The sequence below is a fragment of the Salmo trutta genome, chromosome 12, assembly GCF_901001165.1.
Source record: "Salmo trutta chromosome 12, fSalTru1.1, whole genome shotgun sequence".
Lineage (NCBI taxonomy): Eukaryota > Metazoa > Chordata > Actinopteri > Salmoniformes > Salmonidae > Salmo > Salmo trutta.
Window position 1 is genome coordinate 61,148,465 of NC_042968.1, and position 12,730 is coordinate 61,161,194.

At 43.7% G+C, this 12,730-nt stretch overlaps 1 protein-coding gene across 1 annotated transcript; it reads right to left on the reverse strand.

Annotated features, from left to right (window-relative positions):
- Positions 1 to 7,608: 7,608 nt before the first annotated feature.
- LOC115203923 (zinc finger protein 703) lies at positions 7,609 to 11,904 on the reverse strand. Its single transcript, XM_029769012.1, has 2 exons — positions 11,051 to 11,904; positions 7,609 to 10,401 (listed from the first exon to the last, which is right to left on the reverse strand). The coding sequence occupies exons 1-2, from the start codon at positions 11,297 to 11,299 to the stop codon at positions 8,845 to 8,847; spliced, it is 1,806 nt and encodes a 601-aa protein (XP_029624872.1). The 5' UTR covers positions 11,300 to 11,904; the 3' UTR covers positions 7,609 to 8,844.
- Positions 11,905 to 12,730: the final 826 nt, after the last annotated feature.

Here is a 12,730-nt window from a genome sequence, read left to right on the forward strand (position 1 = left end):
TGAGAACTTGTTCTCAACTTGCCTACCTGGTTAAATAAAGGTGAAATAAAATAAAATAAAAAATCTGTAAATAAGAAAATTGTGCTGTCTGGTTTGCTTAATATAAGGAATATAAGGAATTAATTAATATAATGATTTATACTTTACTTGACACTAAAGTATATTTTATTAATTACATTTACTTTTGATACCTAAGTATATTTAAAACAAAAGAATTTGACTTTTACTCAAGTAGTACTTTAATGGGTGACTTTCACTTCAGTCCTTTTCTATTAAAGTATCTTCACTTTTACTATAACAATTGAGTACTTTTTCCACCACTGTTTCTACCTGGATCCAAAAAGTGTTCTTCAAAGGGTTCTCCTTTGAGGACAGCCTAAGAACTCTTAGATTCTAGATCGCAACAACAACAAAAATTCTAAGAGTGTACAGAGTTATGCCCTATACATTTGTTCTCAAACATTCAGAGGGTTGGTGGCATTTTGGTATTTCACATTTAAAGAACCTCACAGCTCTTATACAAGGTTACATTTTTACTGTCTTTCAAAGTGATGAAAGAAGAAGTTGGCTATGTCTGCTGTGATGAATAGAACACAGGAATACCAGAGCCTGGCAGGGCCGTGGGAGTCAGAAAATCACTACACCACTTCCTGGGTTAGTCTGCAGTAGGGTTGCAAAGCTACCAGTAATTTTGCAAAGGTACTGGCATCTTCTGTAATTAATAGGTAATCATGTATTAACATATAGTATTCATTTTTTTTTATATCTGTGTCCACATTGTCCATGACAGCCTAATTAATGAAAAGAAGTATCAGGGCTCAGGCTAAGACCCAGACGCAGACGCCAGATAGTACAAGTCTGAGTTTATTATAGTTCAAGGGGCAGGCAAAAAGGTAAATAAAGGCAGGCAAAGGGTCATAATCCAAATCTGAGTCAGACCGGTTCAGGACGGCGGGCAGGATCAGGACAGGCAGAAAGGTCAGAACTGGGAAGACTAACAAAAACAAAACTAGAGCACGGGAAACCCGGGAACACGCTGGTAGGACTTGACAAGACGAACTGGCAACAGACAAACAGAAAACGCAGGTATTAATACACAGGAGATAATGGGGACAAATGAGAGACACCTGATGGGGGGGTGGAGACAAGCACAAGACAGGTGAAAAAGATCAAGGTGTGGAAAGAGGAGACAAACAGATGTGAGACAGATTTAATTATAGACATTAAAAGTGGGATGTATACAGAGAGTGTGGGGCAACAGAAGGTGAACAGTAGAGGGGCTTAGGACCTTAGAGAGAAAGAGGGAAAGGCCTGATAAAACGGAGGGGAAGTTTGCGGGACTCCACCCGGAGGGGCAGATCCCGAGTGGACAGCCATACCCTCGGCCCAAGACGGTTGCGGGGATCAGGGGTTCAGTGGCGGTCCGCCTGTCATCGATAACTGGAGGTGGTCTTGAGAAGAGCGGCCCGGGCTCTCGTCCAGGTATGGCGACAGCGATGGACATCTGGACAGAAAGTATGCTGACGGGGGCAGATATCCCAGGGAACACTCAAAAGGCAAAGACCCGAAGCACAACAGGGAAGGGTGTTGCGGGCATAAGAAGACTTGCTGCACCATGAGCTGGGCCGTCTCCTTAGCTGAGGGCAACTTAGGAAGGGGAATAAAATGGGCGGCTTTGGAAAACCTGTCCACTACCATAAGAATGGTGGTGTTGCCATCTGACGGAGGGAGGCATGTGACGAAGTCCAAGGATATGGGACCAGGGGCAGTGAGGGACAGGGAGTGTTGGAGGCCAGCCGGAGCTTGCCGCAGAGTCTTGTTCTGTGCACACACAGTACAGGCAGCAACGAACGCAGAGACGTCAGGAACCATGGTGGGCCACCAAAAACATTGTCGAACGAATGCCATGGTCCGATGGGAGCCAGGATGACAGGTGAGTCTTGAGGAATTTCAGGGTCTCACCTTGTCAGGGTCCATTTGAATATTCCCTGCAGCAATGATGTATCCTAGGAAGGAGATGCTGGAGCGATCGAACTCACAGGTACAGGACGGCGGGCAGGATCAGGATAGGCAGAAAGGTCAGAACTGGGAACACTAATTAAAACAAAAACTAGAGCACAGGAACACGGGAACTGGTTGGACTTGATGGGACAAGATGAACTGGGAAAAGACAAACAGAAAATGCAGGTATAAATACACAGGAGATAATGGGGACAAACAGGAGACACCTGGTGGGGGGTGGAGACAAGCACAAGACAGGTGAAACAGATCAGGGTGTAACAGAAAGCAACTAATCAACAATGGCATTATTTTAAATTAACTCTGCAACTCTTGTCAGAACAGCAATTACAAGATGATGTTATAATGCTGTTATTGCATCAAATGGTTGTTTTATGCAACAGAATAAGGGGCTGTTAGAACACTCACTTGTGTGTGTTCTACTGAGTATAGGCCTCTGGGAGATTTAACACTGACAGTAGATTTACGATGTCTTTTGGTGATAAGCCTAACAAGACCGCATTCCATAGCATGAGTTCATGTGTCTGTTCTATAAGGTACTAGGGAGAGATGGCTCGGGGCCAGACCCTGGTTTCTACACAATGAGAATTTGTTTTTACAAGAGATACTGTCTGCTGTGAATTACAAGTATCTTTTAAACGAATCTTAACCTTGTGACCCATTCCATACATCTGTTGTTTGTCATGAATATCCAGAAGGATGGACTTTGCTATAAAATGCTGTGGCTCAAACCAGCGGGTTGAGTTCTCAGTGATCACCTCCAGGGGTGATTACTGACCAGCTCCATTACTGCAGTAATTAAATAATAAGGTTTGATTGTTTTGAAGAAATTTAAAAGTCTCTCCTTTTGATTACAATAATTCCACGACACTCTTCCAACTATTCACTTTTTTTCACAACTACCACCAGTTTTGTGCCAAAACATTAACAACAAAGACATATTGACATAATAAAATAACTAAAAGTGTCAAAAAAATATAAAGGATATTCCATGCTGAAACCCTCATATTAACTACCAATGCTATTGACTATGTTTATATTTAGGATAATGTTTTACAGATGTCACAAAAATGTTTTATTTAAAAATCATTGTATTTCAATATTTTATGTATTTGACATGTGATAATGCCACACAGAGGGCCAGGGATAATTCCAGACATCATCTGATAAATTGCATTTAAAAAAGTTACCCAAATTCTGGTAGGTTACTGGTCAAATTTGAACGTTTCTGGTAATGTACCCTCCCTTTACAACCCTTGTCTCCAGGGAGATACAGTGCATTCGGAAAGTATTCGAACCCCTTGACTTTTTCCACCTTTGGTTAAGTTACAGCCTTATTCTAAAATTGATTAAATCATTTTTTCCCCCTCACCAATCTACACACAACACCCCATAATGACAAAGCAAAAATATTTTTGTTGACACTTTTAAAAAGAAACACTGAAATGTTACATTACATAAGTATTCAGACCCTTCACTAAGTACTTTGTTGAAGCACCTTTGTCAGTGATTACAGCCTCGAGTCTTCTTGGGTATGACGCTACAAGCTTGGCACACCTGTATTTGGGGAGTTTCTCCCATTCTTCTCTGCAGATCCTCTCTCAAGCTCTGTCAGGTTTGATGGGGGGCATCACTGCACAGCTATTTTCACGTCTCTCCAGAGATGTTCGATCGGGTTCAAGTCCAGGCTATGGCTTGGCCACTCAAGGACATTCAGAGACTTGTCCCGAAGCCACTCCTGCGTTGTCTTGGCTGTGTGCTTAGAGTTGTTGTCTTGTTGGAAGGTGAACCTTCGTACCAGTATGAGGTCTGGAGCAGGTTTTCATCAAGGATCTCTCTGTACTTTGCTCCGTTCATCTTTCCCTCAATCCTGACTAGTCTCCCAGTCACTGCCGTTGATTAACATCCCCACAGCATGATGCTGCCACCACCATGCTTCACCGTAGGGATGGTGCCAGGTTTCCTCCAGACGTGATGCTTGGCATTCAGGCCAAAGTTTTCAATTTTGGTTTCATCACACCAGAGAATCTTGTTTCTCATGGTCTGAGTCCTTTAGGTGCCTTTTGGCAAACTCCAAGCGGGCTGTCATGTGCCTTTTACTGAGGAGTGGCTTCTGTCTGTCCACTCTACCATGGTTGAGGGCTGGACAGATAGTTTTCCTTCTGGAAGGTTCTCCCATCTCCACAAAGGTACTCTAGGGCTCTGTCAGAGTGACCATTGGGTTCTTGGTCACCTCCCTGACCATGGCCCTTCTCCCTCGATTTGACAGTTTGGCTGGGCGGTCAGCTCTGGGAAGAGTCTTGGTGGTTCCAAACTTCTTCAATTTAAGAATGATGGAGGCAACTTCGTTCTTGGGGACCTTCAATGCTGCAGAATTTTTTTGGTCCCTTCCCCAGATCTGTGCCCCGACACAATCCTGTCTCGGAGCTCTACAGACAATTCCTTTGACCTCATGGCTTGGTTTTTGCTGTGACTTGCACTGTCAACTGTGGGACCTTATATAAACAGGTTTGTGCCTTTCCAAATCATGTCCGATCAATTGGATTTACCACAGAGGAAGTTGTAGAAACATCTCAAGATTGATCAACGGAAACTGGATGCACCTGAACTCAATTTTGAGACTCATAGCAAAGGGTCTGAATACTTATGTAAATAAGGTATTTCTGTTTTTATTTGTAATAAATTTGCAAAAATTGTAATTATGGGGTATTGTGTGTTGCTTCATGATGAAACAAATGTAATTAACACATTTTAGAATTAGTCTGTAATGTAACAAAATGTGGAAAAGGGGGAGGGGTCTGAATACTTTCCAAATGCACTGTATGTACAGCTAAACTAGGACATAGAGTTCACCTTCTGAGATGTCAACAAAAACTGCTGAATACACGGGGAGACACTTTGGTTTTAGAAGTGCGGGGGGACATGTCTTGGTGGGGATCTGGGGGTCCTCCCATTTTTGAGGGCATCTAAAGCCCATTTTCTGCATTTCTACACAATCTAATATGACCCATGGTCCTTCTAGTCGTCTCGATTTAGAACAACAAAAAAATTGCAAAAATGCCCACAGTCATCAAGTTAGGTAAGAGATCATTATTATCTATGTTTAAGTGATTGATAAGACTGAACTATATTTTTGTTCAGTGTAATTCATATCATAGGACTAATAGTACTGTAGAGCTCTTTTTACTTGCACACAAAATATTTGGGTCACCCCGTCCTGCCCCTAGGGGTCCACGGCCCTGCAACGCTCCAAGCCAACACACCCCACTCAGCTTTAGGATCTTAGCGAAACATTCATTATTGTTTCAGGTGTGTTAGGCCAAGGCCAGAGTGACAACCAACATTATGGCAGACCCCCAGGGACAGGACTGAGCAGCCCAGCAGCTAGGGATTGCTTAAATAGGTATCTTCCCTGACGTGGGCATGTTTTCAATAAAGACTCCTTTTGTCGTACAGTATTCCATATAAGGCATCCAGACCTTATGAAAGTTGCACAGTATACCCTTCATCTTGTAATAAATCAAATCTAGTAACCTGACATTTCTTCCATCCATTGTGGGAGGATAACCAACCTTCCAATTAATGCCACTCCAGTTCTTAGCTGCTACTGTATAAATGCTAGGTTATACAGTTTATTCTGATAATCTCCAGTATCAACATTTCCAAGCAAACAAAAACCGTGAGGGGAGAATCTGTAGACATGCTGAGATAAAAGATCATACTCTTTGCCAGAATTCAGCCAGCCTTCACAAGACCATAACATATGGAAATATGTCCCCTTTAGTGTTTTACACCTCCAGCAGAGGAATGACATTTCTGAGTGCATGTAATTCCATTTCACAGACATATATAGTACGTTCTATGGATGGTCTTCAACTGCAGTAATTTATGTCTGAGATGATATAAACATGACTGGGTATTCAAACATATCTGTATCCATGCGTCATCATCAATAGCTTCTACCAGGTCTTCCACACATTTGTGGTTTGTGTCATCGGGAAAATACAATATCAACCCTTAATACAGTTTGGAAATCAACTTTAGAGGTTTATCAGACTGCCTTAAAATAGTTTCAAGCTTTGACGATTCTTGCTTCTCCGGTGTTTGCTGCACAGCGAGAATAAATTGTTGTATCTGCAAAAGTTCACCTCTGCGCCATCACAGACTGGCTTCCCTGGCAGACTGACCCTGATGAGACCCCTGTCACCATCTGATCCTGCTCAGATGAGGCATGACAAAGACTTACCTTGGTGTACATTTATACATTATATTATCCATGGATAGAATCAATGATTCAATAATTGAAATGACCATTATTCCCAGATCTCAGACTGTAGCATTGCCATCAACTCAAGATGGAACTTTGTATCCATTCACTGATTATAATATACTGCAAAATTCACCTGAGCTCCATAGACTGGTCTTCCCTGGCAGTCTGACCCTACAGGGACACCTGTCACCATCTGATCTTGCTAAGACATGATGAGCATAGTGTTGTGTACTGACTGTGAACTATGACAGTGGAGCCTGTGGAGCTGTTTATACCGTGTCAGTGTGAAAAGTATGGAATTAGCTAGAGAAACTGACAGAACAATAACGTTACATTGCTATACTGACTAATAAAAATGCACATTGCACTGAAATATCGGTCTTCAATCGTTTGGCTGCTGGTTTCATTGTTTGATTCAGGTCTAGTGTGGTTGAGGCAAAAAATAATAGCTAAAGTCAGTGACCTAGCTAGCTAGCTAACATTAGCCAAGCTTTGGCTATCTCTAGCTAATGGTACAATGGTACATCATAAAATGTACTTATGTTGAAATGGGACAAAACAAAGGCTACAAAACATTTCCATACACAAAGCAGCTGTTAGAGACTGTTACCTGACAGATAGCTAGAGTCTAGCTAGAGCTGAACTGGCTGTGGTAGCTACTAACTCCCTAACTAGCTGCTAGCAGCTACCTAACTAGCTGCTAGCAGCTACCTAACTAGTTGCTACCTGCCAAACAGCAGTTACCTTGCCAGCTAGATCAGTCAACTAAAGAGTAGACAGTTTCTGCTCTGCTTGCTTTTACAACTCAGAGAAAAACAAGAACACAGACAGCAGCTGTTCATCTGTCCCGTGCTGGTCCTATACGTCAGCCTTTCAGAAGCTTTTCCTTCACACAGCATGTCCGCACACTGTGTCCATGCGGACCTAAATTCTGCCTGCTGAAACCGGAAAACGGTCTACCCGACCGCTCTGAGGAGTCCGCATGGTGCTAAAGCATACCAGTGCTGCGTTTTGTATCACAGTGAAAGTTGCGCCCCTGCTGAATACAGTACTGTAATACTGTGCTGAATATATGTAAATTCACAAATCATTCTGAGATTCAAAATGTAGTCATTTAGCAGACATTCTTATCCAGAGCAACATATAATAAGCATTCTCTAGTATTCTTTGTCTCTTAGTCACACTGTCTTTGAATGTTCTCTCCTGACTAAGTGATTCATTATTACATAGCTAGTCACAATGGCCTAATGAACCAAATCAAAAGGATTGAGATGAATGAGCTGTCAAAGAACCAATTGGATTAACAAATGAAGACAGAATTGAAATATATTCATTATCATTTATTCAACAAAATATGACCTCCCCTTTAAACCGGATAGCTCTGCCATCACCACAGAACATGTTTCTCCGGTATTTGGGTTTGTATCCCTCCCTTACCCAGGTCATTCACCTAAATATTTAACCAAAAATATCACTATTAATCTGCTATACAAACAACAATTAAGAAGCCATTCATTCAGAGAAGGAAAGGAGAAAAAGTGTTTTTTTGCAAAGAGAAAATATACATTCTTGTGAAGTTTGCAAATGTATTTTATCATGTTGAAACATTTCTTGTTCATAATAGATTTAAAAAATATTTAAAAAAATCAGGTTTGGGTCAATTCCACTTCAATTTCAGTCAATTCAAGGAGTGCACTGAAATTCCAATTCTCTTCAATGCTTTTCAATTATAATTTGTTTCACTTTCTGAATTGATTGGAATTTAAATGGAATTGACCCCAACCCTGGATAAAATGAACTGTATTACTGAAATATAATAAGAAAAGAACATTTTAAAATAATTTATTTGGATAGTAAACCTGAAAGCCAAAGCACTCAGTTAAAAAATAAATAAAATGTATCTTTTCAATCAGAGAAGAAGCAAATGTATGAAACAGAAACAAATCTCAAAACCAGAACTGAGCTAAACGCACACTCAAGGTCAAGCTAGCATGCATCCGGCTCTCCCCCCTGTTTCCCCCCAGTCTTCCTCCAGTCTCCCCACAGTGCTGAAGGCTGCCATCACTGTCCCCTCGCCACTGTAATCACTATTCCCAGCTTGACGTCAGGAGATCCATGAGGTGTTATACAGCATCCTACCAACAGCTATCAGCCAGCTATCAACCAGCTCAGTTTGTGGTGCTGTTACAACCTAGCATGGTACCGTGTCCACTAGTCCAGTCCAATCCACTTGTTCATGAGAGCAGTATCCTAGCAGTGTACAGACATGCAAGCATCCAGCCCCTTCTCTGACTCCTCCATAGGATCCTGGTTTGGTATGGAATTGCAGTGATTCCCCCATATAGGTGGAACATCCTGCCCACAGAGGCCCCTGAAACACCTTCATCCAGGGCTACCATAACCTTCCTATTACAACTAATTGGATCCACGGAGTTCCCAGCAGTTTTAGGCAGGGGGCAGCAGAGCTAGGCGGGAGGGAGTGGGGGGGCCGTCTTGGCTTAGTAATGCTAGGAGAAACACTGTAATAGACTGTGTGGATGGATGGAGATGAGTGATCACTGGTAGCCCAAAGCAGACGCTGAGCCCAGTCTCTGGCTATAAAGGGCGTAGTGGGGGTAGTAAGGAGAACCAGCCTGGAGGGAGTGCAGGGGGATGGAGGTAGGTCCAGGGGGCAGGTGGACCTTACCATAGGGGTGGTACCGGGCCAGACCCAGGGTATGAGGAGCCCTAAGGGAGAAGGAGTTCTGCAGGGAGGCCTGGCTCTGATGGGGGAGGTGGAGTTGGCAGGAGGCAACAGAGGAGGAGGAGACAGAGGGGTAGGCAGAGAGGAGCTTACTGTCCATCCCTCCGGGTAAGGAGGTGTGCGTGCGCAGGTGGGCCAGCAGCTCGTCTGAGGTGGAGAAGCGTTTATCACAGGGCCCCGCAGCCGACACCCAGTTACAGGCATGTGGCATAGGGTCATTGGAGAGCATGAAACCGTAGGTGTAGAGGGGGTGAGACAGGGTGGGGGTGATGCTGGAAGACATAGTGCTGGGGTGGAGGGAGTGGAGGGGGTGGGAGGTGTAGACCAAGCCTGGGTAGCCTGTTTTGAGGGCGGAGGAGGGGTCGTGGATGCAGGGGTTGCTGCTCCCCAGGTGGGGCGCGTTGGGGTAGCTGAGGCAGTAAGGGTCCCTGCAAAAGCCTTGCATGAAGGAGGGGGGAGAGGCACCAGTGGAGTGCTTCACCCCCACACCCCCACCTCCCAGACCAGACTTGTTAGGGTCCAAACCTGGGACAAACTGGGAGGGATATCCAGCGTAGGAACCCACTACAGAGCCATGGTAGCCCATTCCAGAGGATGACATGGGGAAGACAGAGTGGCCAGTCTTGTAGGGGGAGATGGGAGCGATATGTCCAGGGCCCAGGCCAGGCTGTGGTGGTTGGGAGTCCGCCTTGGGCCCCTCGTGGCTGGGGCTTCCCTCAGAGCTGCCTGTGCTGGAGTTGGTGCTGGCTCTGGCGTGGCTGGAGTTAGCCAGCTGGGGACTGTCCAAATGAACCTTATTCACATCCGACTCCTTTTTAAGATGGCCGCCGCTACTGTTACTGTTCCTGTGTGGACTGGCCTGTTCCTGTTTGTGTTCTCCATTCAGAGTCTGAGAGCGGGAATTCCGTTGTCCATGTGGCGACTGGCTCTGTCTGTGTGTCTGGGACGATGGCTGCTGTGTGTGCTGAGGGGGCGTGCCACTACCCACCCTGGAGTTGGGAGATATGGCATGTGGTGGAAAGGATGGACAAGAACCTGATGAGTTACTGTTAGCACATCCATTCCCATTACTAGGTACCCTGAACCCAGCTTTATCAGAGCTGTTATTAGAGCTACTAACCCCATCCCTCCGACTGTCTCCCCCTACTTTGTTATAGGGCTTGAAGCTGGACTTGTCGTCCTTTATGGGCCGGTGGTCCCCAAGTTTGTGACTGGAGGAGGAGGAGGAAGAGGAGCGTCCATTATGGTCCTTATCACCATGGCCGTTCGAGGGGATGGAGCCTAGCTTGGAGGAGGGAGGTGGGTCAGGCTTGCCGATCTGGGAGCAGGTCTGAGCCAGCAGGGCCAGGGGACTCTTCTTAGCATCCAGCTGGAGAAATAAACCAAGACTTAAAGTTAAGTTTAACCAATTTTCACAACGTTGAATGTGATGAGTATGTGGAAAGGAAAAACGTATACACACTCAACTTATACAGGTTCAGAAAGAAAGGCAGTCAGACAGACACATTCAGACAGAACTGTAGGCCTATGTCTATTGTCAGTGAATAATTGTTTGGCCAGTAACACAGACCCCTTGGGCCCTCTATGAATTACAACCTTAACGTTCATATAATAGCCTATTAATAAATACTATTGTTAACAATCATTGTTACGAAATGTTGGCAGTGGGCCAAACGGTGTCGTGCTGTAGGCTAGGGCTAGCTTTATCGAATGGATGTATTGCCTACAAAGTTTAAGCAAAAATGGTGAGAACGGTAACTCGGACTATGAGTAGTCTAAGAGTAAAGACGGTTAGGGAACTACTTTTAAAAAAGTCCCTGGCTGTGCGCGTCAAGAAAATAAATAGCCCTACTACGGACATATATTGCGCATTATCGGTTAAAAGCTGAAGAACTTGTTTTGCGCAAAAACGCACCAAAGTGTTGAGAGAATAAAGGTGTATAGAATTGGCTATATGTCAAACAACAACACACATCTATGTGACAATTACCATGACAATAGAAACATAATTACAGTACCTCAATGTTCACTGGTGCAGATTGTAAGGGCTGCAGGTAGTCCGGGTGGTGGAGCAAGTGGCCGGTGTGCGCCGTCAACATCTTGAGTATCCGGATAGGGAGCCGCTTTGCCTGGCGAATAGGATCCAAAGGAGTTGGTGAACAAACTAACGCGCCCGTTGGCGAACTGCAGTTATCACTATCGTCACAGGGCTCCGAGGTCTGGCTGCGTATCTCGTGCGTAATAGCTCCAGTAGGGGAATCTTTCATCGGAAATGGAAACGAAAATATGTTTGAGAAGGGCAGTGTTTTGTTACAGTCCCGAGAAAATAAATGGTGTAATTATCCCTGCTCAGTGTATAGCGTAGTTTATAATCCGGGAGAGAAAGTATGTTGCCTATTCACCATCCAATTTCATCAAACAGAAGTTGACGGTCGGCTGTTCTTTACTCATGGTACCGATTCCAGAATTGTTCTTCCAGGCGTTCTAATTCACAAAAGCCGCATCAATCGAAATGTCAGCGAAATACATGAACACATTTGAGTTATATAATAAGTTTAGCCAAAATGAGAAAAGGTGTAGATATTTCCAAAAGACGGCCCGCGATACGTATAACATCGGACTCTCACCGCTCCAGTGTACAGCTTGCTCTCTTTCTCTCTCCCTCTCCGTCGCCGTCTCTTCAGCAGTTACACATCAACTGGACCGTACCTCGAGTGTATGAGATCACAAGGGGAGCTTCAAAGTAAGCGAGCCGCCGTCCAGTGGATGGCTGCATCGGTAATGAGAATGGCTGGTGCGTTTCTTCTGAAGGCGGAGCAATTTTGTCCCCCTCGGCCAATGAAGACAGACTGTCTGTGCACTGTATTTCACGGCGTTAGATACATCTTCTGATAATCTTTCAAATGTCTTCCTGTCAGAACGGAATGTAATTTCCTTTGATGCAAAAATTCTAACAGGCGCCCTATATGGCATTTATGTTGATTTATGTATGACTGATTGTATCACTGTGCCATCTACATGACCAACAGGGGGCACTATCTGAGGACGTTGTATCGCAGTTCATCAGCAACATCACCGATACAAAAGGCTACAACCAAGTTTTTGGATGAGATATACTGGCTATGAAGCAAATTTAATTTCATTAGTCTCTTGTGACTATTGTGGTCACTGCAGGGGTGAAATAAAGTTTATTTTGGCAGAAATTGAATAACGTTGTCTAACCCCAGGTGTGACATTCAACAACAATTTTACTCTCTTTCTCCTTATTTGAACTTTAAAACCAGTTAAATGTAACTAAATGTCATCATAAGTGTCATCTACACAATCCCCAAAAGTATATATATTTTTTTATCATGCGAGGCCATAAACAATAACTAGTACTGCTGCATACTCAAAGAAAGGTTAGAATCTCACCTTTCTGGTACAAAATAGTTATAAATTGCTGAGATGTAGTCACTTTTGAGGACACAAGCTCAAGTACACCGTACAAATATAATAAAAATATGACATTTCCAAATTCAACAAAACTGTATGAAAAAGGCTTGAAATTACTTATATGCTTTCTAAATATAACATAATCAAATTATAAACCGACTAATTATAAGATTTCACTTTACTTATAACTGTGAAATAAATATTTGTTTGTTTAGTGTTAGTGAACACTTGCATATTTTGTAAAGGTCTCTATTGATAAAAAT

Coding starts and splice junctions, on each gene's coding strand:
- LOC115203923 (XM_029769012.1), bottom strand. CDS start 11,299: ATGAAAGATTCCCCTACTGGAGCTATTACGCACGAGATACGCAGCCAG. Junction 10,402..11,050: donor CTGCACCAGTGAACATTGAG/GTACTGTAATTA, acceptor TTATTTCTCCAG/CTGGATGCTAAGAAGAGTCC.